The 27,987-nt window shown below is 43.4% G+C and overlaps 3 protein-coding genes across 3 annotated transcripts in view; 2 read left to right on the top strand and 1 right to left on the bottom strand.

The window, feature by feature from the left end:
• MICALL1 (MICAL like 1) overlaps positions 1-5,982 on the top strand; it is a 41,178-nt gene extending 35,196 nt beyond the window's left edge. The window contains exons 13-16 of the mRNA XM_056847459.1: positions 993-1,066; positions 2,710-2,824; positions 3,150-3,196; positions 5,717-5,982. Of these exons, the coding sequence (XP_056703437.1) occupies positions 993-1,066; positions 2,710-2,824; positions 3,150-3,196; positions 5,717-5,838 (358 nt within the window). The 3' untranslated portion in view covers positions 5,839-5,982. The remainder of the gene's footprint in view (positions 1-992; positions 1,067-2,709; positions 2,825-3,149; positions 3,197-5,716) is intronic.
• A 2,715-nt stretch (positions 5,983-8,697) lies between these two features.
• On the bottom strand, positions 8,698-15,841 carry C3H22orf23 (chromosome 3 C22orf23 homolog). Its single transcript, XM_056847463.1, has 7 exons — positions 15,829-15,841; positions 12,610-12,723; positions 12,309-12,371; positions 11,218-11,406; positions 10,474-10,608; positions 9,103-9,203; positions 8,698-8,876 (listed from the first exon to the last, which is right to left on the bottom strand). Exons 2-7 carry the CDS (start codon positions 12,713-12,715, stop codon positions 8,760-8,762), a joined length of 711 nt encoding a protein of 236 aa, XP_056703441.1. The 5' UTR covers positions 12,716-12,723; positions 15,829-15,841; the 3' UTR covers positions 8,698-8,759.
• A 1,313-nt stretch (positions 15,842-17,154) lies between these two features.
• Positions 17,155-23,637, top strand: POLR2F (RNA polymerase II, I and III subunit F). The gene is made up of 5 exons (XM_056846553.1): positions 17,155-17,174; positions 18,339-18,462; positions 18,967-19,097; positions 21,685-21,756; positions 23,472-23,637. The coding sequence occupies exons 1-5, from the start codon at positions 17,155-17,157 to the stop codon at positions 23,560-23,562; spliced, it is 438 nt and encodes a 145-aa protein (XP_056702531.1). The 3' UTR covers positions 23,563-23,637.
• Positions 23,638-27,987: the final 4,350 nt, after the last annotated feature.

Here is a 27,987-nt window from a genome sequence, read left to right as displayed (position 1 = left end):
TAGTTTCCCCACTCCTACACACAAAGCCAGCTGGGTGACCTTGGACAAGTTATAGCTATTACAGCTCTCTCAGCCCCACCTACCTCACAAGGTGTCTGTTGTGGGGAGGAGAAGGGAAGGTGATTGTAAGCCGGTTTGATTCTTCCTTAAGTGGTAGAGAAAGTCAGCATATAAAAACCAACTCTTCTTCCCATCCTTTACCCCTGAGCCCCAAAGACCAGTCCATACAGGGAGATTCTTTCCACCTTTCTAATAGGTGCTTAATGTGGACTTTGCTGAACGCTCAGAGGTAGAGAATTCCATAATAGTGAAAGGCATATGTAGACCCAGTGGAAATGTGGAGGGTGGCAGAGAATATCTGTTGTTGCCACTAAAGCAACCAAGTTTTACTTAATAAAAGTTCTAGTCATACACGAATTGGAAATTGTGAGGGATTCTGCCTTTCTAGAACTCTCTGGCTTAAAAAAAACAAATTATCCTGCCTTTCCCCTTTGCAAGCCCAGGATGGCTTCCTGGGAGTTTAGACCCTCCCTCCCAGTCATGAAATACCTTCACAGTTCAGAAAAACTGGGAAGATATTTGGGAGTCTTCATAGCGACAGTTCTCGCTGACATTCCCTGCTGAAAAAGGCTGCCCCTCAGACAAACACTCCTCCCACATTGTTTCCATCCCCTTTGAATGGAGAGGGCTGAGGCCACATCCAGTTTGATGCGGGACCCAGGGGAGCATTTCTGTGGACAGCATGATTTCCACCCACGGAGCACAAATTCCTCACTCCCCCATCCCGCCGCAGTCCAAAATGCCTCCCCAAATGCCACTACATGGGGACAAGGGAGGAAAGTGAGAAAGTCGCGCTCTGTGGGCGGAAATCGTTCTGATGCAAGCCCCAGTGTTGAGAATGTTCCCTAGAATAATGTCACGTTGCCTTGCAAAGTCCTCCCTCCCGCTCCAAGTCTTGCTGATGGCTCAAAATGCTCCATTTTTCTTTTTAGTTTTAAGCAGCAGAACTTGGAGCAGCGCCAGGCAGATGTGGAGTATGAACTCCGGTGCCTTCTCAACAAACCTGGTAAGCCTCTCCCTGGATTCTTAAAAATGGCTTTTGTGGTAGCATGTAGGCATGGTTTAAAGCACTTTTTTAGCTGAAGGAAGCAATGCCTCCTTGAAGTGACTGTGCCACCCCTCCCCCGTGTGCCCCATTCCTGGGAGGGCTGATTCTCCGGGCTGCTTGTTTGGAAATCTTTAAGGATTAATCGACACTTGCATTTCTTTATGAAGCGTTTTCAGTTCCTTTAAACAACATAAAAACACCAGGGACATCAATTTTGAGTAAGTTAGAGTATCAACTAAGAGACTGAACCCAGATGTTTCAGACTGACATCTCACCTCTGCCTTGAGCTCAATAGGTTGCTTCAGGCAAGCTACTTTGCCCCAGCCCCTCTTCTGTGTTATGAGAATAACAACAATCAGCTATCTTTCAGGGTTTTTGCAAGATGCTGAGTATAAAATGTGCTCCAACCTTTTAAAAGCACTGTATAAATACTAAACTTTATTGCGTGTATTTGTTGCCGTTAAGGCCTGAAGACAGATTGAGAATCTCGATGTGGACCTGGGTTTGGTATAGGCAAAATTCTACCTACAGAATAATATCTGAGCTTCGACAGGGGATCCCAAGGAACAGCATTTCAAAGGACTTTTTGGGCTGCAGCAAGAGGAAGGTAGCGAGAAAGCCACTCTCAACGGGTGGAAATCTTTCCTTCTGCAGAAATAGCCTAGTGGATCCAAACCCCAGATTTTCACCTCTTCATATAAACAGAAGAAGCGGGCTTAAATTCGCACTGCAAGCATTCACGGTGCGAGACAGAAACCACTGTTCATCCTGCTCCCCTCCAATGCACCTCTCCCGCAGGCATACCTGCACATTATAATGTCACAGATACATAAACACCAGAATGTGTAGCCCCCCCCAAATATTCAGTTCTTAACCTCGTTTTGTGCAGGTTTATGGCAGCTTGGTCCTACATGTGTTACCTTCTCTGATTGGCAGGAGTTGGCTAGGGTCTCAGACTGAAATATTTCCTAGACCAGGCTGCCAGTGAGCCTTTCAGCTAGAGATCAAATTTGGGACGTTCTTCATGCCAAGCATGTGCTCGCCACTGAGATGTAGATCAGACTATCGTTTTAAAGAAAACTGCTTTTTGTCTGTTTCAACCGCTAGTGTGCCAGCAGAGAGCACTCTTGAATAAAATAAGGAGCTCTACCCCCAGGGCCAACTTTTCAGCACACTGTTTCTCCTTTTAGTAATAGATCAGAATCTAACAAGAAGAAAAGAGTCTCCTGCCACGCCAACCCTATCCCTCAAGGCCCAAATTGTGTAAAGATACAGGAATGAAGAATTTCCTAGTCAACAAGGGGGGAAATGCACTTTGAGCACTTCGAATGTAATGAACATTCGACCTCAAACAAGGAAATCAGGAAAACATATCGATGCTTTTTTTATTTCCTGACTTGTGCCACTTAATAAGGTAGTATCTTCTTATACCTGTGATGCGGCCTGCCAGGATAGATGTTACCAGGACCTTGCATATTAAAGAAGGGGCAGACTGGGTGTGTGTGTGAAACCCCTTCCTCTTATATAAAGTATCACGAAGTCCAGCCACCGTGCCCAAGGGAGCTGATCTTGTAATTTGGTTTTGCTCTCTCGTTGAGTAGAGAAAGAGTGGACGGATGAGGACCGGGCAAGGGAGAAGGTGCTGATGCAAGAGCTAGTCACCATAATCGAACAACGGAATGCCATCATCAACTGCCTGGACGAGGACCGGCAAAGGTAGGGTGGGGGAAACCAGTGGACATCCTCTGGCCTCGTCTGGATAACAAGTTGGCAAGACGGTGCTGGCTGCAGCATTGCATAGCACAACTGCACAGTGTGGTTGTGAAATCTTCTCTGGGTGCCCCAGCTCTGTCCAAGGGCTTTGATGACCTTGTGTGAAAGCGGTTGGGGAAAATGCTTGGCCTGGACAGTACAGCTAGGGAATATCGGTGGTCATATTCAGAGAAGAGTCATGTCTGTAGCTCTTGAACATAAAGGTGTGCCATGGCGGCACTTGTGAAGCCAAAATCTCAGTCTTGCTTCCCTTTGTTTTGTTTTTCAGGGAGGAAGAAGAGGATAAAATGTTAGAAGCCATGATTAAAAAGAAAGGTAAGTGAGAAGCGGGGTGTGGCCCTAGCTTTTTCTGGGAGACGTTGCTGTTTCTGGAGACTGTTGATTGGCGAAATGCTTTTTAACAGACTTGAAAATTACTATGACCGTAGTGGATTCCAGAAGCCATGTTTTTAAATGGGAAGGGATACAATAGGGCCTAATTTGAATGCCACCTTGATTGTTGGGCCATATGGCCTATAATAGTTTCCCACCACCACTACCCGTTGCCTGTTTACTGGTCCGCAGCATGTCGGTGTGTGATGCCCTCTGAGGGCAAAGGAACATAATACCTGGGTCCATAGGATCTTGAAAGCACCAGCCCAGTCACTGCTTCCTTGCACAGATGGCTTTTATGTTCCATTGACTGCTTCAGGTACCTGAAGGTGTGGTTGTCTTCAGCCACCTCAGGGCTACAATACATTACAAAGGAGAACAGCCATAATACTGCAACCTACCTCTTTGCCTAGGAAGCTCCTTGAGACAGTTCTTTTCCCTCTCTGGCTCTCTCTTCTTCTCCTTCCCTCTTTCCTCCCAGTTGGCTGTCTGGCTTGGCTTTCCTTTCCGCTCCTGTGCCTTCTCCTTCCAGCCAGCCTTCTCCCATATTGCTTTCCTCTGTTTATAGCCCTAGGTTCACATTTGGCCCGTGATTGAGCTCCACCCGCTTCTTCTCTGCTCCCTGGTCTTTCCCAGCCATGCCTACCTTAAAACACCTGGGCCCAGAGAACCATGGTTCTCCCATCCAGGCTTGCTCACTGCCCCCATACCTTTTGAGCTTCCCTGGGACAGACTGCCAAACACGTCTTGTTCCTGAGGCTACTGTGACTGCACCCTCTTGCATCGGTCCCACCTTGCTCCACCCTGGTGAGTCCTGCTGCTGGGCCCAGGGGAGTGTCCTATCCCACCAGGTGGGCCATTGCCAGGTAGCCTGCCACAAGGTCCCAGCCCTGGTCAGAGACCAGGAGCAATAAATGTGGTGGCTGAGGGAAATGAGTTCATCCAACACAAGGAGCAGCAAATGTATTTATTTATTTATTTATTTACAAAATTTGTATCCTGCTTGGTGCCAGCATGGTGTAGTGGTTAAAAGTGGCAGACACTAATCTGGAGAACCGGGTTTGTTTCCCCACTCCTCCACATGAAGCCTGCTGGGTGAGTTCTCTCTGAACTCTCTCAGCCCCACCTACCTCACAAGGTGTCTGTTGTGGGAAGAGGGATGGAATGAGATTGTGAGCTGCTTGGAGACTCCTTAAGGTAGAGAAAAGCGGGGTACAGAAACCTACTCTTCTTCTTCTGTTCTGCCCTTGCAAGGGCCACCAAGGCAGCTAACAATTTTTAAACATGCATGATAAAATTACATTTATAAAACCATTAGAATCAACCCTCCTCCCAAACATATTTCATTAAAACAATTTTTAAGAGTTAAAAAACAGTGTTAAAAGTACATACAAGCCATAAAAACATTGGTTATGAATGACCTCTCGCAAAGGTCACTGCTGGGATAAAGGAGACTGAACTCCCCTTTTCTCTCAGAAGTGATGGTGGGAGGGGGAACCTCAGAGACACTATGCCAAAGATCCCAGCCCTTCCCTTCCTCCCATCCAGTTGTTTCAGGGGGAAAGGGTGCTAAGCCCTCCCCTTCCCCTCTTCCTGTGGTCACTTCAGAAGACTATGTCATGCATTTTTTTTCATGGGCACACTTGTTTTTGCTCTTTTGTGTCATTTGTTCTACTTTGGCTAGAAAGGGCACTGAAACCCTGCCCTTGAAAAGTGGGAACCTTTTTAGGTGCTGAGATTTTATCAGGTGCTGCCCATGCATTTTCAAACATTTCTTCAGCCATAAGGGCTGGAAACATGCTTCCTTTAAAAACAACCCCCCCCCCGCCCCCAGAAAAACACCAAGATTCTCAAGGAACAGAATATGGCAACCAAGACAAATATTCAGTATTTTTTCTGTAGTCTCATGAAATTATGACATACGCATAGCCCTGGGCTTAACCCTGAATATGTGGTTAAAATTCTAATTTGAGATTATATCTTCATGCAAACAAGGGTTGGAGACATCCACACGTCTAGGTGCAACCAGCCAATGATCAACTGTATGCCATTACCTGTGAGGTGCACATGTTTGACATTAAAAGGGTTGTGGGTCTATTCAGAGGCTGTCCTCATCTTGCAGTTTTCTAGAAATGCCTTCTAAACTTCTTGGGTGGGGGAAAATAAAACGTCATTCCAAATTCTGCAAATAGTGCCTGTTCTTGGTTACAACACAATCTAAATTGTATGAAGTGTGAAGATACAATTTATGCTCATTTGACCAATCTACCTAATATAGTTCAGTTACAGAATTTATCTTTTCTAGTAACAGAAACTGGAATTTGCTCTGCACAGCTTTACTTACAGGCACTTGCTTGGGTGGGTTACTTCTGTGTCATCATTGGATGAAAGCTGTCATACATAACATTCTCCCTAGGCTGTGTTCCACAGAAAGCACTTTATACTGTGTACCTTTTTCTCTAGAATTTCACAAGGAGGCAGAGGCTGACAGCAAGAAGAAAGGAAAATTCAAGCCCATGAAAGTGTTGAAACTACTTGGGAACAAGCACGAGTCCAAAAACAAATCTCCCAAGGAGAAAAGCTAGAACAGGTCGGAGCTGGAAGGATGCTGCGGTGATCCTCTTTGGCTGGCGCCTGGCAAACAGGACTTCTGCTTCCTGCCCTTTTTTAGAAGCTGTGCTTCACCGTACACCAAAGCTGGCTGTTCCCAGAGGGGTTCCGTCAACTTCCAGCCATAGGCGCTCCTTTGCCGAGTAAAAGGGGGGCAGGCACGGCACCTCCGATCAGCACTGAAGATTACAGAGGGAAAGACTGGAGGAGAGAGCTGCTTTACTCTTCAGCTTCTGGGTGGGGTGGAGGGAAGTGAAATAGCTTTAGACTTCCTCAGTTGTGTGTATGTTCTTTATTATTAATGGTTCTCAGCAGTACGGCATTTGGGTGTCTGGGAAACTTGCACTAATTGTTCCCCTTCTGTTACTGTGATAGTCACGCGTGCCTCGAACCTTTTCTCTTCTGGGCTGGAGGGGTGGGGGGAGAGACTTTCCATTATCCTGAGACCTCTCCTTTCATATAGAAAGCTCTTCTCTTTTTTACCGGCTTGTCAAAAATCCCGCTTTGGTCACTTGAAACATGGGGCTTTGAGAGCAGGATTATTTTGTTTTTGTTGGCTTAAACTGTTAAACCAGATCTCTCTCTCAAGGGCTTATAGAAACAGCCAAAAATCTAACCCGTGCCCTATTTCTGGTTGCCTTCCCTGCCAGCGAAGGAGATATCCTGTGAATGCTGGATGTCTTGGAAACCAGTGAAGCATAGAGGGAAGCATTGGTGCCAGCCCAAATAGGTTCCTCTCTTTTGCTGCTGCTACAAATTTCATCCACTGTGCTCCTCGGGGGACGAGGCAGGCAGAGGAAAGGTCACACATTCCCTGCCCACAGCTAGAGCATAGGAAGAGGAGGTCAATGCCAACAAGGTTTCCTTTTTGCCTTGCTCACCAGTGCCACCCTGTAGCCCAGTCAGGAGGCGTCTCGGCTGCTCCTCCACCACACTGGTCTGTATATTCTTTTCTAAGTATGCAAGAGGGTCTCTCCTAGCTGAATGTCAAGCCCTCACACCCCTCTGTGCTTTGTTTTGTGTGTGCGCGCACACACATGCTTTTGCATGTGTTGGGAGAGGAGAGGTCTCTTCCCTCCTCCCTTCCTGCCTTCTCCTCTCAACCGAGGAGTTATTTATTAAAATGTTTGTTTTGTCTGAGTTAGACACTGGTAGTATTTTAGGTGTTGGTTAGTCAGCTGTTAGTCTTGAGTTCTTGTTAACAGAGGAGACTACCAGCCCAGAGCAATTTGCTGTGCTGCCTTATCCAAATGCATTGAAGTTTTTTTTACCGAACTTTATTTGTTGCTGGGGGGGGAGGGGGGCTGCTGTCAGACCCAGTTGGGGCCACATTCTCATTCCCTACAAGTGGATGACATCAACATCCCATGGCAAGGTCACCCCCAGTTTTGATCCCAAAGCACAACTTCCCCTCTGCAAATCAAAGCAAACTTGTACTATTAAAAGGTACCAAGTCTACTCCCATCTGAAATCCTCTGGCCTTAATGGACGTTATTACGCTGTATTAACCACAATCTCCACTGACCTATAGGGAACAAAAATTAAACACAACCATTGTATTTAGCATTTGTTAGAGTGTTTATTTCTGTGTTCCGGCAGAAATGGAGTATCTATTTAAAGACATTTCCAGGGAATGGAAAGTGGAGGACGCTGACGTTTCAGCTGGCGACTCCACACTAGTTATCCTTTATCTTTTTAAGCCAAAGCAGAGCAACTGAGGGCCGAACTAGACTGGATGAAGCAGCCACATGTATTCTTACGAGTACTCCGTTCACACCTAAGAGCAGGCACTGCAGAGTTTAATTCTTCTAACAAAGGGCCACATGGATGAGAGACGCCGAATGCTCTCCCTCTCTCACTTTGTCATTCAACGTTCAGGCTTGGAGCCTGCAGTAAATCACCACTGATGGATGGGATTTCCACCAGCAGTGTGGGACTTCCTCACCTCCCAGTTCCTGCTCACATGGTGCTTCTGCACAACAGGGGACTCCTAGAAACGGCACGAGGAGGGAGTCCTAAGTCTGCAGTGAAAGGGGGGAATTGCCCCCCCTTTCTGTGGATCAAACATTCTGTTACTTTTTCCTCCCAGCTCAGTTTCAGTGCCAGAAATTATCCAGGCTGAGGAGACAAGTGTTTTGGGAAATGGGGTATAGTGAGGTAAGTTAAGGCCCTTGCCTGCATATGCTTTCGTGGTAAAAATTAGCCATGAACATGTAAGCTTGAGTTGTAAATAGGGGGCAGACATGTGAATAAACAAAGATGGCTGACTCTCTTTGCTAGTCTGGGCATGATGTTCCGACGTGCATGCAATCTTACTGAGGCAGCTATAAAATTAGAAACTTTACGTGAAGCACTTTGAAGCATGAAATAAATGTGATGCAGGCTCAGGCAAAAGAAATTGCCTGCGGGGCTTTGTATTCAAGCAGCATCTCATTTAAACTGGGCCTCCATCTGTGGAAAACAGCTACATTGCGAATCTGCTTTGCACAGGGGACAGAAAGGTTTAAACAAGACACTGCCTGAATGCAAAGCCCTACAAGGTGAGTTCTTTTGCTTCAGTCTGCATCACATTTAAATCAAGGTCAAGTCTCCCTCTGAAGGAGCAGACAGCATTAATTTTCTTTCAGCCCTTACTAGTCAGCTTAGAGGGAAAGTATTCTTATGTCCTTAACTAGTTCCATTCAACAACCAGCTGGCTGCTGTTAAAAGCCAGGAGTGGTGTGATCCTGATCTTGTTTCCAAGCAAAAAATGTAGCAGTTCAAACCCTTTTGTGATTGCCTTCTGCCAAAGGCCTTGGATAGCACCACCAACGTTCTTGACACTGTCTTCTGCAGAGGCCCAACCCTGTGATAGCAAAAGGATGCAACAGTCACATTCTGGAGTGGGAAAGGGCTACTACTCTGGACCTCTGCTTTCAGGATCTGGCCTGTTGCCTACATTGAAGGCTTTAGCCACTGCCTCTCTCATTTCTGCACTTCTATGCTTATCAATGATTTCCATCTCCCGTAGTTTCTGCAAATAAAAGGGATGGTGGTAATGAGAATACAATAATTGTTTTTCTTTCAACATGCAGTAGTAGACAGCTGGCCTTGCTTTCCCCCCATCTAGTACTGATTTGAAAAAGAATTTTTTTTGTCTTACGCTCACTCCTGCCTAATCTTTGCTCCATTACAAAACTGGACTAGTATTGCTCAATGCTGAAAATGCTAGGATTCCTGAATTAGAAATGGCCAGATACCTGTGATATTTCAGTGAGTATGATCCCTTGGTACAACTTTCCCTGTCCCAGAGCCTCCATTTCTGCCAGAAACTTCTTCCGATCTTCTACTTCGTTCACCACTGAGCATGGAACAAAAAGAATGCTATGTGGGATGAGGAGCCAGAAGGCAGAAACGCTACTGCCTCAACTCTGAATCATCACAGCGTAGAAATTTCCAGTGGATCCAAGCCTCAGTTTACACACACGCACACCCATATAGAAGCAAACTAATCAAGGTCCCCCCCACTCTGCAGTGATGGTTGTTTTTCATGTTTAAACACCTTATAGATAATGAATACAGTTTGTGACGTAAGTAGTCAGAGCACAACAATCTTGCCTTCTTTCCCTCCTTCAGCTCAGAATGCCTCCTGCAATGCAGCCCCTCGGAGACAAGACTTCCAGGAACAGAATGGGGGGGGGGAGTTCGGGGACTGCAGTGGGAGGGGGAATCTGCAAAACCACCATCCCTCCAGCGTGGTATAGTGATTAAAAGTGGTAGACTAATCAGGTGAACCGGGTTTGTTTCCCTGCTCCTCCACTTGATGCTTGCTGGGTGACCTTGGGCCAGTCACAGTTCTCTCTGTACTCTCTCAGCCCCACCTACCTCACAAGGTTTCTGTTGCGGGGAGAGGAAGGGAAGGCGGTTTGAGACTCCATAAAGGTGGAGAAAATCAGGGTATAAAAAACAACTCTTCTTTATCTTCTTTCATATGTGGAAATCCTACATGGGATCCAAGCCTGAGTATTCCCCAAAGCCCTGTAACATCTAATGAGGTATTGTGTGTACAGGGAGGTGCCAAGGCTGGAAGCAGTATGAGAACCTATCTGTATGTGCTGCTTCTAACATGGCAGGAAAGTCTTGAATTGTGCCACCACTGTTGGCTGGCTGCCGGCCTTGCTGGACAAGCCTGACTGAAGGTCAGCTCTGCTCTGAATCCCCTGATGAGAAGCCACCCCATGCAATGTCCACTGTGCCTCTCCTTCATCAGTCTCCTGTAGTCCTGTATCTGGTTTTGTATCTGCATCACCATGGGGAGCAGTCTATACCATAAGCTGAAGCAGGTTTCATGAAAAAATGAAAATATACATGAAATAATCTGATTCAGAAAAGAGGCCCGCAAAATCATTTGACAAGTCAATGCACACCCAGACATTGATTCTCAGAGTATGTTCATAAGGGATGGGCAAAATACAGCCGAGTCCCTATGTCAAAGCTCTTACTGAGCCTGATAACACACCTACTCCTTTCCTCTGGCTAGTTCCAGTGCTCCAGGAGGGGACAGCTGCCTCCCTCTTTACCTCCCCAGGCCACAAAAACAACCACTGCTTTTAACCAAATTGATTACATACATTCTTCAAACCGGTCAGGTTCTGGTACCACCTCTTCCATCTTAACTGCCTTCTTCTTCTGGGGCTTTCCCTCCACTTTATCCTTTCCTGTTGCTAAGATATTCTGGAGTCTTTCCTTCTCCTTTTCCAGGTCTCCTGTGAATACCAAATAAAGACAAGTGAAGCGTGAGGGAGAAGTGCTGACAGCACTGCATGCATTGTTCTGAAAACAAATATTTGGGGTAAAACTTCTGATGCAAAATCAATCATCCAGTTATGCTAGAACCTACAGAAAAGTTTGGTTGGGCACAAATAGGTAACAAAAAAGGGGGGGATCAGTGATAGAAGGCAGGATGCTTTAAGCTTGCAGAGGTTAGGAGGAAAAATTAACGCTGAAGATTTCAGTAAGCTCCTCTAAAAATTCCAGCTAAGCTCTGACTAACTGGAGGTTTCAGACATATGGGGATGTAAAAACAGAACTAGCATAATGCAGTGGCAAACTGCACAGGTGAAGATCCCAGTTCAAATCTTGCCTCAGCCAGGAACTCACTGGTGGTCTTAGAGAAGTTGCTGCCAGCCTCAGCCCCCCCCCCCAAAAAACCTGGAATATAAAACTGACCAACCTTACAGCTTTAACAATTACTGGAAAATGAATGAGCTTTGAATAAGTTACAGTGCCATGTAAATGCTAAGTATCATTTGCCTTCTTAACACCTTTTCAAACTGCCTTCTGGGAGATTATCCATTGCAAGTGTGGTCACTTACGGGTGGCTCGCGGCCTGAATCTCTCTCGGGTATAGGCATCACCTGCCTGGCAGGCCTCAGCAGGGCGGAGGTGAGGTCTGGAAAATGGGCTGATTGACAAGAAAACCTTTGGTGGTGAAGAAAAAGGCTTTGGAAGCTGTGGCTCTTTGCTGGATGTTGGGTTGCAGTGGAGAGGCAATGAAGCACCTCCTAAGAAAGGAAAGCAGATCAGGGAGGCAAACCTTGTACCTTGCTGATAAAAGAACTGAATGTGAACTCAACAGTGTCTTTAGAAAGATTCTGGACCCACTACTAAGGACAGATTTGAACCAAAGAGCTATACGGCCTTGTGGAAGTTCAACATTTGTTTATTTTGTTGTATTTATAGACCTCCTTTCAGCCACCATGACTTCCAAAGTGATTTAAAATAAAACAAATGAAGAAAAATCACAGTTAAAATAATCAAGCATATCTGGTGCAATGGATTCATTCCTTCCCTGCAGCCCTCCAAATGTTCTGGCTGCTGCTGTTTCCTTCTTCAGTGGGCCAGTGTTCAAGCTGCACCTTCTTAGTAGGGTCTCTGGCTGTGAATATACAGTGGAGCAAGATATACACTATCGAACATGGAATCTTCTTGCTTGAACGATTTTTAGATTCCTGGTTTTACCTTTAAAAAAACCTCCCCCCACCACAATTATTTTATAGTATATACTGAAGAGCCTACACAGCAGTGATTAGAATGACAGGGCAGCCTTGCTTTTGAGTTTACAGGGAGAGCTACAACTAGAGTCGGGAAAGAAGCCACCATCCATGACTTATTCTTTTTGACCTTTTGAGCCCATTATACATTGCCCCATGCCAAGATGATTTGTTTCTTTGACGATGGCTCATGTGATGTGAATGCTGCTGAAACAAATTTAGGAATCTGGGAAATAACAATAACCAGCACCTCTGCTGCACTACATAGAGAAAAGGGTGGCTCTAAGAATGGGCATGGAGTAGGGGTCATTGGGTGTGTGTGGGGGAAGTAGTTGTGAATTTCCTGCATTGTGCAGGGGGTTGGACTAGATGACCCTGGTGGTCCCTTCCAACTCTATGATTCTATGACTCACGTTTCATACAGTTTCCGAGATGACGTTGCTGGAAGTTTGTTAGTTTGGATTCTTGCATCATCACTGAAACATAAAAGATATGTGTTAAAATCCTTATGTGAAAACTCCCAATGACTTCCATGAATGGAATGCCTCAGTGGAGTGCAACCTACAAAAGAGGCAAAGGACCCAGGTGCAAGGAAGTACATTCAAACTGATGCTTAGATGAGTCCCATGGCCAAATGAAAACAGGATGTGCAATTGCTGGCCAAGGACTCTAAGCATTCATTCTTGTTCTTAACTGCTTTTTCTTTCAAATTACCTTTTAATAACTCCTGTGTTTCTTGGCTGTATTTGGTTACGATGGGAGCATGCCAGAACCCAGTGCCTTTTGCCACAGCAGGTGTGGTCCTCTCTCGGGAAGCCATTGTGGCACCTTTAGAAGCGAAGAGAGGTATTTTCTGTAGTTAGTACTGTTAATCTGGACCTGTTAAATCTCCACATTGGTCTGAGTCATGGTACTACTACTCAAAGGCATGTTCTATCTCCACCCCCAGTCATTCTACCATACTTTTTTAAAATTAAAAAACGTCAATATGTTTATTTATTTATTTACTTCATTTATAGCCCACCTGGCTCAAGGGGGATTATAAAATAAGAAAAGCAATTCTCTTTGACAGCATAAGAATCCCAATAAATTCAGCAGGACTAAGATTATAGAATTAGAAAACTATCTAAGGTAAAAAGTAGATTACAAGGTAAGGCAGAAGACACTGCAGTAAAAAAAAAAGGGAAGTTATGCATACAGTAAACACTGCAGTAGACTACAATCCTATCCTTTGTAAAATCAACTATCTGAGCTGTTCCATTACACTGCACTTCTAACCCCTTTGTAAAAAAAATGCCCTCCTGAACATTTCTGCTTTGCACATTCTGTGAAATAATTCAAGTATAGGGCTTTCCTGACTTTGTCAGGCAGGCCAGTCCACAAGGTAAGAGCCATAATAGAGTATGCTTGGGTATGAGCAGTGATCGATCTTACGCATAAACAGTTCCCCCCTTACTCTGTGGAACCAGTTATTACTAAAAGAAGGTGTTGAGTGGATGCTACCAAAATATTCTTTAGGCAGTCACAGGACAAGTCTGACCTCATACTTTTTTTTTTTAATAATTTTTTTTATTTTTCCCAAATCATTATACATTTAATTTCACATATTAAAAAGTATAATTCTTTAACTTCCCCTCCTCTGATCCTTTAAATTACATTGTTTCTCTCTTTGTATTATTTATCTAATTCAATTATAACAGAAACATCCGTATCCAATACATCCACTCTGAATTCGATCAAAATATGTTTGTTAAAATCACACTTAAATTCATTTCTACAATAATTAGACCATGCCTCCTATTCTTTTGCAAATTCATTATCGTCCTTTTGATTTATCGACGCCGTAAGTTTTGCCACTTCTACTAATTCCATCATTTTTTCAATCCACTCCGATTTATGTGGTATATCCGTCATTTTCCATCTCCTGGCATATACCATTCTGGCGGCGGTAGTAGCATACATCAAAAAAGGTCTCTGGTTCACTATGGTATCAGGTATTATACTCAACAGCATCATTTCTGCTGTTTTGGGGATATTTTGTTGTAATACCAGCCTTAATTCATTGTAAATCATATCCCAATAATTCTTAGCCTTCTCACATAGCGACCAAACATGATGAAAAGAACCCACTTCTTTTTGACATTTCCAGCAGTTCGGTGACATATTTCCATACATTTTGGCTAATTTCTTTGGTGTTAAATACCATCTGTACATCATTTTATATATATTCTCTCTCAAAGATTGTGAATATATATATTTCATATCCTTTAACCACAATCTTTCCCATTTGTACATGTGTATTTCATGGCCCAAAGTTTGTGCCCAAGTTATCATTGTTGGTTTAACAAGGTCTTGTTCAGTATACAAAGTCAATAACATCTTGTAAATCTTGGATATTAAATGATCATTATTATCTAACAACATTAGTTGAAAAAGTGATTTATCTTTTGTAAAACCTAACCTCATATCTTGTATAAATACAGAAGTCTGACCTCATACATAGGGTCTGATTTATTGCCATATGTGCAGTCCAATTGCAGGCATGTTTACTCAGAAATAAAATAGAGAATGCAATGGGTCTTACTCCCAAGTAAGAGCACACAGGACCTGGACCAGGTTGGCAAGAGACTGAGAGGGTGGAGTTGTCTGCCCCTGCCATGTGTGACTTGGCTTACTTGGGACAACCGGAGTTAATGCTTTTTGCAGCCACTTTATTGTAAAGAATCATCTTGCTGCATAAATTGACCAGTGAGGGGACTGAGGAGAAGATTGTTCTTATATTGTGGCAGGTTGGACTTGATGTCATTTTGACAGCTCCATGATCCTACAACTAATAAATCTAAACCTGACTTATTTAATTAGACTGTTGAAAGGTCCCTTGAGAGTAGCAGCCGGAAGGACCACAAGAACCGTTTTTGTATATCAGTGGTTCCCAAACTTTTCAGGCCACTGCCCCCTTGGTCCCACAAACTCAACCCCAACGCCACCTACCCTATCCTATAAAAAGCATGATTCAAAATAGGGGTTTGCATGACTTACTAAAGAAGATAATAACAATAAAATTTCAAAACAGTAACAATTAATTGTGCATCTATTCAAAATCAAATTAAAACTTTTTAGTTGAAATTTATTCAACTAAACTGAAGAACTTGATCCAGTGGTACCAGCTCTTCAAAGTCTGATAGTTTCCACCAAATTTGCCAGCATGGTGCCATAGCTTAATCTATTGTAAATTAGTGAACAACACAGTTGAAGGGGCCCACGTCTAGCACCCCCCTGCTGCCCTCTTGCATCTTAGTGCCCCCATAGGTAATTCCACCGCCCCCCAGGGGGTGGTATTGCCCACTTGGAAACCACTGGTGTATATGATGACTGCCATCCATAAAAAGAGCCGTAGCCTTTGGGTAGGTTACATCAACTTCGTCAGAATACATCAGTATTCCCAAAAGGTTCACAATGCAAATATTAAGTTTGGATACCTTGAAGACAAAAAATAAATAAAGTTAACTTAATATTAAAATGCATTCCACACATTGTTGCTTTTATCCACTTATGCAAATGCATATTTTCCTCACAACATGTGCTTTGGTCTATTTCTGGGACATCTTATTCTCCCAGTCTTTGGACCACAAATACAGACTGGAAAGAAGAACAAAATAGTAACAATAATTGTAACCTTTTAATTCACAGTGGGTAGCCGTGTGAGTCTGTCAGCAGTAATAGAAAAGGGCAAGAGTCCAGTAGCACCTTAAAGACTAACAAAAATATTTTCTGGCAGAGTATGAGCTTTCGTGTGGCTCACGAAAGCTCATACCCTGCCAGAAAATATTTTTGTTAGTCTTTAAGGTGCTACTGGACTCTTGCTCTTTTCTACTACTGTAACCTTTTAATAATTTTTAAAAATATTAAAATTAGCATTTCCTTCCTTCCCACACGTCACGAGGCAGCTTACGTTGCCAAAGTTCGGGGGCGACAACTGAAGGATAGTTGGGTGAAATCATGGCCATTTATGCCCAGGAGTTTTTTTTTGCCTTGGATTTGCTGCTCTCTAGATGCACATTTTCCCCATCCAAATTCTTACACCTCAAAAATAAGCCCCCATGTAGAGTTCATTGGTTCTTGTAGGTTATCCGGGCTGTGTGACCGTGGTCTTGGTATTTTCTTTCCTGACGTTTCGCCCACAACTGTGGCAGGCATCTTCAGAGGAGTAACACTGAAGGACAGTGTCAAGTGTGAAGGAAGAGTAATATATAGTCAGAAAGGAGTTTGGTTTGAGCTGAGTCATTGTCCTGCAAAGTATTAAAGGTAATGTGCAAATCATTGTCCTGTAAGTATCAAGATAATGTGCTAATGAGGGTATGGTATGTTAATATGGAACCATTGTATCCTGAAGTGATCTGTTAATGTGTGAAATCCAAAGCTAATCTGCATGGATAATCCCCATGTAGAGTTTTGAGAATTCGGATGGGGAAAACGTGCATCGATGAAGTGGCAAATCCAAGGGGAAACTTTCCTTGCATAATATTGTCGAAGGCTTTCACGGTCAGAGTTCATATAATATAATATGGACTACAGTCCACAACAGCCATGCAGATTAGCTTTGGATTTCACACATTAACAGATCACTTCAGGATACAATGGTTCCATATTAACAGACCACACCCTCATTAGCACATTATCTGGATACTTACAGGACAATGGCTAGCACATTACCTATGTTACTTTTTGCAGGACAATGATTCAGCTCAAACGGTGTAACCACGGTTACACAGCCCGGATAACCTACAAGAACCAATTTCCCTGCATAAATGGCCCATGTTTCGTTATTGCCGCCCAAACGTTTCGCAGCACACCTTGGGAACCCAGTTTCCATCATCTCCGAAATCCCGTTCCCGAAAGGGTTCCGCTACGGAAGGCAGCCCGGGGGGGGGAGAGAGAGAGAGCGCTGCTAGAGACACTTCCACGCTGTTTCGCTGCTCTTACCCGAGCTGGCGGCTCCCGTTACCATGACAACCTATTTTTATTTTCCCTGCCCCTGAACGAGCCGGCGGCTCCCGCTACTATGGCAACCGACTCACTTCCGGCAACGTCAGCCCCGGCCACGGCAGTCCTCGTTTCCATAGGTCTCGTCCGAGGGCTAGTTTGTGTTGCTTGGCTGGTCTCGCGAGCGTTTGTGCCCCGGTTCTCCTCCGAGGGCTAGTTTGTGTTGCTTGGCTGGTCTCGCGAGAGTTTGCGCCTCGGTCCCGGAAAAACTGCAACATGTCTGATAATGAAGACAAGTAAGTGTGCGAGAGGGGAGCGGCGGTTGGGGGCCCAGATCACCAGCGGTGGAGGCCGTCGGGGGGAGGACTCCCGGCAGGTTGCTGCGGGCCGGGCCAGGGAGGCCTCGAGACCGGGCACAGGGCGCTGGAATCAGCTAGTGAAGAAGAGAGTGTTTCTGACCATGTGCAGTGTATGTTTTCACCTAGGCCACTGGGTAAAAACTATGTATGGGTGTGAAAAAGCTGGACAGTGAAGAAAGCTGATAGGAAGAAAGTAGATTCCTTTGAAAGGCGGTGTTGGAGGAGAGGGTTACGGATTCCGTGGACTGCCAAAAAAAAAAAACCAGTGGGTTATAGAGCAAATCAAGCCTGAACTGACCCTAGAAGCTAAAATGACTCAACTGAGGCTGTCGTATTTTGGTCACGTCATGAGACGACAAGAGTCACTGGAAAAGACAGTCATGCTAGGAAAAGTTGAGGGCAGCAGGAAAAGAGGAAGACCCAACAAGAGATGGATTGACTCAAGAAAGGAAGCCACAGCCCTCAATTTGCAAGGTCTGAGCAAGGATGTAATATAGGACATTTTGGAGGGCTTTCATTCATAGGGTCGCCATGAGTTGGAAGCGACTTGACGGCACTTAACACACACACTGGGTAAATCCTCTCCCCACCTAAGCACAAGTATACATTGGGAAGCAAAGCTTCCACAGCAAACGCGCAGTTTCCGTACATGCCTTCTGTGGTTATAGTCTCAGAGGTGGAGGAAGTAGTTGCACCGGGATAGATCTGTGGCCCACCTAGACTAGTGTTGTTCCCTGTGATTGGCAGAGGCCTTTCCTGGACTGGCTCTTGGCGTTTTGTTTTAAGAGCAGTGGCTGAATATTGAGTTTGGGATAATTTGTATGCAAAACTAATTCTCTCCTGCAGAATTATTGCGGGTTGGTTGTGCGTGAGAAAGATGACCCATTACTGGTAGCACTTATTTACTGTGGCCCCTCTTCAAAATGACTAGAAAAGACTTATCTGTGAGATAGATTGGTTTTATTAGGTGAAGAAGAATATAGAAGGTTTAGCCTGTTTGGTCTCTAGGGGGTCTTCTAGTATTCCAACTATTTAAAGAGTTATTTGGATAATTAATAAGCCACGGTTGTGAAAGTAAATAAGAGGGCACTTGTATACAAGGAAGGCCTCAGCCCTGGAATCTTATGTTAAGCTTTTATACATTCCTTTCACCAGTTTTGATGGAGATGATTTTGATGATGTGGAAGAAGATGAAGGACTAGATGATCTGGAAAATGCAGAGGAGGTATGTCACTTCAACCTTTAGAGATCTCACCCAAATATCATTTGTGTGCAGTGCCCCAAGGTATGTCTTAGCAGATAGTTCCTTTCTCATTTCTGTGCATGTTTGCCATGGCACACGTGTCACTCCGGGAGCTAAAGAGCAAGCATCAACAGTGGCTCCATCCCATAATCTTTCATAATTCCAGCTCCTACAGCAATTGTCGTCTTCTAATAGTACTTTAGGCTCAGGTATGATATGTGATTTAGGTTAGAAATAAATTTGAGTTTATTAAGGGAAACATACAGTCCTTTAGCTTGTTTTCAAATGACAAGTTGGCAGGCTTATATATTATAAGGATATTTTTCTCAAATGGTATTCCTTTTTTCAGAGCTTTACTTAACATACTTAATTCAAATCCTGTATATATTTAAAGTTAATACTCAAGCAGCTCTAATTACTAGCACATATAACTTGGCATATATGAACCTGTGCATGTGCTTACAGTTCCTTACATTTGTTCTGCAGGAGGGTCAGGAAAATGTGGAAATCCTGCCATCTGGAGAGCGGCAGCAGGCAAACCAGAAACGGATCACCACACCCTATATGACCAAATATGAGCGGGCCAGAGTTCTTGGCACCCGTGCCCTCCAGATAGCGTAAGTCCTTTTGGTCCATGTGTTAAAAAGGAAATGATGAGCCAATGGGCATCTATAGAAATTATCTTCTGTAAATTTCTATTTCTTTCCATCCAACACTGCCCCAGTTCTGATCCCCCCACCAATAGATTTGGTGTTTTTATCAATGGCAAATCTCTCAAATTAAAACGAGCAGGTATGGGGCATCTCCTGGATCCAGAAAGCTCTGGTATCACTACATTACTCTCCATGATTGCCTTCCATGTATCTATGTAATAGTCTGTTTATTTCATTTATACTCTACCTTTCACCCCAATGGGGGGACTCAAAGTAGCTTATTGTTCTCCTCCCTCTGTCATTCTCACAACAAACTGTGAGGTAGGTTAGGCTGAGTGTATGGTAGAGTGAGGATTTGAACCTGGATCTCTCAGATACTAGTCCCAAACTTGAGCCGCTACACCACACTGTTTTTCACTGGGTTGCAGGCAGTTCATGAAGAATGAATTGTTCAGGCTTGCATCAGACTGCAGAAGCAGTGTTATCTCCTGCTTCCAAAGTGAGAGATGCACAAGGGATGACAGCCAATCAAAACTCTAATTTCCTCCTAGAAGCATTTTCCCATGAGCAGTAAAACTGCACCTTTGTTCTACTCTCCCTCATTATTTCCAAAATAATTCCAATCCCTCATATATTGTCTGTGTAATGTATGCACATTGAAGAAATTAGGTATCTTTTCATTCTAGCACGCCGTTATAGATACATCATTTAAATTAGGTAGGAGAAAATCTTCTTAAGAAGTATTCGTTCCCTGTCCCTCAGGTGTTACATGTTGCTGTATCAACTGCTTTGTTCTGAGTACAAAATGTTGGCCTGCAGGAGCTTCCAGTGGTTAGGGCCACATAGCAAGCTTAGCCTTTTTGCTGAGGATGTGCTTTTCACTTTCACTCAACCAGCTGTGGAGAAACAGCTAATATTAGAGTGGTGTACAGCATACATGTTTTAGCAAAAGGCTACAAATTCAAGTAGTCTAATAACAAAATCCAGTATCTTCGCTAACATTATGATTGTGCAAACATTCATAAATGTTAAAATGAAACTGTCTAGGTGCCTGGCTGTATTGGCTTGAGTCCCTTTTGTCCTCAGAAGAAATGAAAAATGTGGTCCCAAGCTTCTAAATATTTGTCCTTTTTCTTTCTTCGATATATTGATGTTACTTATACAGAGTGATATGGGTTTTGTGCAAAAAATTGAACATCTGGAATTTTTTCAGGAAGTTTCTCCTATTCAGATTTAAATAATATTAGCAAAAGAAGGCAAATACAACAAGCACTGGGGCTTGCCCATGCTTCATATCCACATTTAACCCATCTGACATGATTGATTTGTAGCACAACAGCCCTGACAACTGTAGACTAAATTTACATATGTGAGGTCCAAAACATTTCACGAAAAAATATAGCATTGGAAAAGTTTCCAGTTTCAGAAATATTCTGCCCCACATCACTGCTTATACAATCATTTTACTAGATAAGAACTGGTGTTTTTGCAAGGGAATGTAGGGGAGGGATGCTGTTTGGATGACAAATGGGAGCATATTTGTCCTGAATACCATGGGTACTATGGACAAGAGGAAGGGGAAGCTTCAGGATGAGGTGATAAAAGCATTATATCAATGCTAACTGAGTGTTCAAAGTACTTCAGGCATTTCCTGATGTAATCCTTATAATAACCCTGGAAAGTAGGTTAGTGTCGTCTCCATAGTGTTGATGAAGAGTTGCGATTAAAAGAGTAGCTTCCCTAAGGTTACCTAATGACCTCATGGTAGAGGTGAGGGGCCGTGGCTCAGTGGTAGAGCATCTGCTTGACTTGCAGAAGGTCCCAAGTGCAATCCCCGGTCTCTCCAGTTAAAGGGACTAGGCAAGTAGGTGATATGAAAGACCTCTGTTTGAAACCTTGGAGAGCCGCTGCTGGTCTGAGTAGAGAATACTGACTTTGATGGACCAAGAGTCTGATTCAGTATAAGACAGCTTCATGTTTTCATGTGTTTTTCATGCGTTTATGTGAGATTTTAACTTGGGTATTCCTGATTTGTCTCTTAGCCACTACACTGAACCAGCTTTAGAAATACAGGTACTGAAAACAGAAAGATTGATTTACATTGATAGTTGGGGTACCTGATATCTTTTAGAGAATGGGGACTTTCCGCTTTACATTCTGAGTATGCTGGAGTGGAAAGCCTTGCCTCCTTCTGCTCAAGATAAGGCACTGCAAAACACTGGTCAGTGTCTATGTAGAGAGATGTTGTTGCCCTGTTCTTGGGAGATTCTTTTTGCAATACTCCTGTAACCTTTTGAGCCTAAACCGTATATAACCAAAGCTTTAAAATGGCAAACATTTAACACAGTTAATACACATGATTTATGGACTGCCTTCCACCCTTGCATCTACAGAAATCCTAAAAAGCAGAGTTTTGGTGACACATGTAAGACTTGTTTAATGGCATTTATCAAAATAATGGGCATGTCTGACAAATACGACATACGCCTTTATAGTGTGCCAGAGTGTATCCCCATTTATGTAATGATTCTGGAATCTTTTTTCCCCTTAGCATGTGTGCCCCGGTGATGGTAGAACTGGAAGGAGAGACTGACCCCTTGCTGATTGCAATGAAAGAGCTGAAGTAAGTGAGGGGGGAATTCTAGCAGCATGCTGATGCATATGACTTATCATAGAACACATCCCCTCTCAGCTGCCATACAATAAATAGCTCTTGAAGCAGTGTATATTGCCTTAAGCCAACAAGAAGAGGATTTTGTACTGTAGGTCTGCCTGCATGTACTATAAAAATAATACTGCACTTCTATAGCTTCATAGGAAGATCACATGTAGGTTTTTTAATAGCTGGTTTTTGTGATGATTTACTGCTGTGAAGGTTCTGAAGTTTTCTCAAAAACTTGAAACTGCACACATTTCCTTTTTCAGTATGTTAGACTCTTTTTAGCTGTTTCTTAAAACAGATTGGTACTTGAGCTCCAAGCTGAAAAGTAATCAATGGTTAGTGGTGTTTTCTTTTAAAACAAAAATCAGCAGAACCCGTCATTAGTTAGAAGGTTGTAATAGAAGCTAGGACAGAAAGTGCAAATGACTTGAACCTCTCGTTTCCTCCACTTCTGCTGTCATCTGTGATTCATTAATCCAGTTGCGCATATTACAGCAGAACTGGCAAGAAGAAAGCGTTAAGTCAATCACCCTTTTCTCATTAATGTCAAACACATTTTTTATTATTGAATTTACAGCCTGCCTTTCTCTATAAAAGGTAAAGGTCTTTACTGGGTCATTACTGACCCATGGGGTGACGTCGCATCATGACGTTTACTAGGCAGACTATGTTTACGGGGTGGTTTGCCATTGCCTTCCCCAGTCATTTTCCCTTTACCCCCAGCAAGCTGGGTACTCATTTTACCGACCTCGGAAGGATGGAAGGCTGAGTCAACCTTGAGCCAGCTACCTGAAACCGACTTCCGTCGGAATCAAACTCAGGTTGTGAGCAGACTGCAGTACTGCAGCTTACCGCTCTGTGCCACGGGACTACTATAGATGCAAAATCTGGTTCTTACTTTCCATACAATACATCTGTGCATCTACGTGTGCATAACTTTATGGGAATGGAAGTTTGTGTGGTCAAACTTGAAATTATCCAAGCTTTAGGGTTGACTGGAGCTGTGGGGAAGCTCTCTGAATCAGCGATGCTTTGTGTTGTGGGGGCTTGGTGCCAGAGATGCCGTTGTTAGATAAAGCTTCTGACCACTGTAATGCATTCTTGTGATTTTTAAAGATTTCTGTTTTTGTTTTCTGTATGTTCCAAAGTTGTTAGCTTGGTTTTTCTGGACAAATTCCAAGCTGGTTAATTGCATCGTTGACCTTAAAAAGTCTTTCTTAGATTAAACTGGATTTATGCTTCTTTGCTTTCATTATTGAATTGTTCACTTTTTTAAGAGCTTTTAACAGCTATTGTGTTCAGTTTGGGGGTGGGGTAGGGGTGCATTACAGTTGTTGGTAAAGTGTGCAAATGCTTTAAACTCTAGCAGATAGTTGCCTTTATTCATGAGGCTATTTGTGACCCCCAACTAGGCTCTTTATTCACTTGTTTCTCCACCTGTTCATTGTTGGTTTAACTTGCTTCTGGGTTGGGATTCTGCACTGTTAGCTGTGTCCTGAGCATTTCCTGCTCAGCTTCATGGATCATTTGGTGCTTTCTATGAGATGCCTTTGTAAGGGGATTGTGACAGTATTCATTATACTACTGTCTCAAGAAACACGGAACGTGACTAGGATGCTATACCTCTTTGACAGCTTCAGTGATAATGATGGAACTGTCCTCTTTCCTTCTTGCAGAGCTCGGAAGATTCCCATAATTATCCGCAGGTACCTGCCAGATGGAAGTTATGAAGACTGGGGTGTGGATGAATTAATTATCACGGATTGACCAGCTTCCTTTCCGTACTTCGGCTCCCCTTTCCCACAAACATTTTTATTTTTGTGTAAATAAATACTAATATCCTTATCCCGTTACTCTGTTGTTCCTTCCTTCTTGCAAGTAAGAGTTCTTGGTCTTTTCCCCTTATTTTTAGTGCTCAGGCTTGCAACTCAGCCTCCCATGATCTTTTCCATCCTAAACATCCTTGCCACTTAGTCTTTTGCTAGCTTACTGAGAAAAATGGAGTGTCTGCAGCCTTTGAATCTCCACATCTAAAAATTTACAGCGAGAGACAAGAGCAGCTTCTGCAGCGTTTGCTTTTGCCCAGTGTATTATACTGAAGCTATTTTAAAGTGATGCTGCAGCTGCCAGGCTTCCAGATGTCCTCCACAGCAACTGAGAGCCTTTTCCCTCCCAACCTACGCCCTTTTCTAGGGGCCAGTGGTAGAGGAGACATTTCTGTTGCCTGTCAGCAGACAGACATGCCTTTGTGCTTGGGAGCGAGTTGCCTTGGAAACCCCAATTCCCCCTCTGATCAGGACTGGCTCTGTGGGCTTCTCAGGAGTATCACAGAGCAACTTTAATCAAATCTCCCATTGTTCCCTGCTCCTGCCCCAGCTCCTTATCAATCAACAGGATCCCCTTACAGTGGCAGTTCTGTAGCAGGAAGCACAGTTGCCTTGATGAGCCTCTTACCTAGTGAGGAATCGGCTTGACACACATAGGTATAGTCTGTGCTTTGAATGCACCTCTTTCCAACTAAAGTTACAGCTGTAGATGTGCAATAGACACCTCATTTCTTCCTGAAATAGCAGGAAGAGAGGTTCTTAAACTTTGCTGTAGTGGCTCTTCCTATATATAAAAAAAAGCTCTTTGGGGTGTCTCAAGGGAATAGATCAAACTAAAGGACATACTTGGTCCTGAACAAAACAAACCAGCAGCCATTTGGATCAAATCTTTAAAACGCCTTATATGGAAGAGGATGGATGCCATCTTTTACTTGATATGCTTATCTTTTAAAATGGGCATTCATTGTCTTTACTTGTCTTTTTAAAATAGTTTTGAATCTCTCTTCCAACTTGTGCAAAATCCTGGAAACCATCTCCAATAAAATAACCACAAACCTCCATTAAAACTAGTTAACTCTTTAAAATCTCTCCACCCCAAATTTTAAATTCACAGATGACATTAGCAGAATCTTGGTCTCAGATGACAGATCACAGGTGGTTGCTGACCCAAGCTGGTAGAAAGCATCCTTAGTGGTTGCTACTAATGAAGAGTCTAGTAGGAAGGCAAGATCAAGAAAAGTGCCCAGTTTGTACAACTAACCCTTCAAAGAGAACGCCAACCTATGAAGAACAGGTAATTCTCCTGTTTCAACATACCTTGATTTACCAGTTATCAAAACCTTTGACTTCTCAGGATTCAGTTCGATTTCCTGGCCCTCATCTACCCAGTAACATTAGCCAGTAGTTCAGGGAGTCAAATACTGTTCCTGAATTCAGTGTATGCAAGTAATAGAGCTGAGTGTTGTCATTATCCTGATAACTCCACACTCAAGAACTTTGCATGATCTTTCCCCATGGCTGAATGTGGATATTAAAGAATATAGGGAACAAGGTTAAAGCTTGCAAAAGCCCCTGGGGAAAGTCCCATCAGGTACAACAGGAGTTTCAGAGTACTACCCTATGTTGCTAGTAAAGGAAAATGAAACCATCACAGAACATTTCCTCTGCCTTTCGAGTTTTTTCAACCTAGACAGAAGCATTTGCTTAATGTATGTTGCATCCACTAATGATGTCTTCCTATGTGCCCATGGAATGCAGAGATCGAAACTGTTGATGTTTCAAAAGGGAGTGGTTTCAGAGGCAATCTTGATAAATCACAGTGAAGAGATGTGATAATCAACTGTCAGGCATTAAAGCCACAAGGAATGTGATACGTGTTCAGAGCAGCCCTGCCAATAAATGGTTAATCTTCAGAGTTATAGCTTACAAGCCTTCTCGCATAGACCCCCACCCCCCTCCTCTCTCTAGCGTTTAATCACGCTGGCGTGATGAAATTTCAGTAATGAAATGCGCCTTTGTGCGATCATTTTGGCATTGGCAGTGGAGTGCGGGAGTAGTTTTCTTGGTCCTCTAAAAAAATAGCCTCTTTGTTTTAATGCTTCCCCCCTTCCTCCCAGCCCAAGCTTTGCATCTATATCAGATACAATTAAAGGGATAGCAAAGGACTCTAGGTCAGCTCCCACCAGACTGCAAGGGGAATGTGCAGGCCTTTTGTGTCCAGTGTGGAAGCTGGTGGGTGCCGGATCCTGCTTTTGCTATGAAGACAGAAGCATAGTTGTTGGCACTCGCTTCTGCCAGCCGGTGACTTAAGCGAGCACACCGCTACTCTCTTAACCAGCTTTCCCCTTGGGGAAGTGTACAGAACACTTGAATTAGGCTAGAAGGAACTTTTTTGGCTTGCTTTGTTTTGTTTCTTATGCAGGGTTCCTGTGCCCTCTAACAGCAGCAATCTCCGGTTTGGCAATTTGCCGCATATTCCACTATCCCAGATCTCAGGTGCACTTCTTATACCTACAGCAAAATCCAGGTTTGGAATCTCTGCTCTTGCTTTTGCTAATTTGCTTCCATATTAAGGGAAGTAAAGGACAAAGCCAATGGCAGCGACAGTAGAATTAAGCAGGGTGTTAAGTTCTGCCCCGTTTGCCAGGTCCAGGCAGTTGAATGTGTGGATCCTACTGCAAAGCTTTATTTCCCAAGTGAGAAAACCAAGGACTATTCTTCACAGAGCAAGGGTGCACTTTCCATTTTCAGATAATTCCTTCTACTATCCTGTTGTTTCCCTTTCCCTCCTGTGCCTATGTGGACATTGAACTGGACTAGCTGTTGGTAGTGGAAAATGCCATCAAGTTGCAGTTGACTTATGGCAACCCCGTAGGGGTTTTCAAGGCAAGAGATGTTCAGAGGTGGTTTGCCATTGCCTGCTTCTGCATTGCAACCCTGGTTTTCCTTGGTAGTCTCCCATCCAAATACTAACCAGGTTTAACCCTGCTTAGCTTCCAAGATCGGGCTAGTCTGGACTATCCATGTTAGGGCAAGAGACTGGCTACTAACTCTCATTTGGTTAAAAGTATTCTGGTGCAGTTAAAGATGTGCCCCCCTCCAAAAAAATCACTTCATTCAGCTGAGCATTTAAAGCATATGAACTAAAGGGACCCCACTCTGTATGGTTGGAGCCAAAGGTTCCCATTCAGACCAGTAGGGATAAGATCTGGCCAAATGCATAATCCACACACTCACTGCATTCTTTGCATAGGCCCAAATACTGAATCACCAAATAGTGTGTTCTGCTATGTAAAACATGGCATTTTCTAACAGTGGTCACTGGCTACATACCCCCTTTCCTTACCTTGCAGCTCTTGGTCTTGGAAGAACAATTTCTAAATGAAGAAAGAATCTGTTGACTGATCATCTTCTTGAAAGGCTTCCCAAGCAACCCTATATTGGATTGTGGAGTTTTTTAGGCCCATGAAAACGGCGTCTTTAGATCCTTCTAACGGCTTTGCAATATGAAAACGCGAGTATCAATTGTCTTTTGAGGACAGTGGAAGTTTGAAACAGGAATCATGGCTGAGACTGGTAGCTTCTAGGGTATTGTGGAAAGAAATGAGATACTCCTGATCTAAGTGATCTAGTGGAGGTGAGAAGGAAACAGAAGAATATCCTAATATGCTTAATATTCAGCCTTAGTTAAGATAGGTAACTAAAAAGGCAAGGTTCACCTTAAAGAGAGTATTGTCAATGCAAATTATGAAAAGTGTGAATGAAGTGAACTGACAGAAATTATATCAGCTTCAATGTAGCTTTAGAACCTGATGCCATGAACAAGCAAATTGGTTGGGAGAGAGCCCACCAAAAAAAAGGGCAATATTAATGTAAAGCATGCTTAACTTACAATATAGATTGCTATACAAGGGGGTGCCTTTTCAAAAGGATTCTTGGGGCCTATTAATATTTGTTATATATGACAAGAAAAATGGTTGGAGCACCTTTGCTATGAGGAAAGGTTAGAGAGTCTGGTTGACTTTTGAGTTTAGAAAAAAGATGGCTAAAGGGGGGGACATGTTACGGGTTTCTAAAATCATGCATGGGATAGGGAAAGTGGATAGAGAGAGTTCTTTTTCTCACTCTCCCATAATACTAGAAAGCAAGGAACACCTAATGAAGTTGATGGGGAATAGATTCAGGACAGAAAAAAAAGTAATCCTGGTCTCAATTAGTATTTAAATTGTGGAATTCACTGCCAGAAGATGTAGTGATGGCAACAGGCACCAACAGCTTTAAAAGGGGATTGGACAGATTCATGGAGGACTGGTCCATCAATGGCTACTAGTCATGATGACTAACAGAATCCTCGAGAGCCAGTGTG

Source organism: Euleptes europaea, chromosome 3 (genome assembly GCF_029931775.1).
Source record: "Euleptes europaea isolate rEulEur1 chromosome 3, rEulEur1.hap1, whole genome shotgun sequence".
NCBI lineage: Eukaryota > Metazoa > Chordata > Lepidosauria > Squamata > Sphaerodactylidae > Euleptes > Euleptes europaea.
This window is presented reverse-complemented; position numbering and strand designations above follow the sequence as displayed.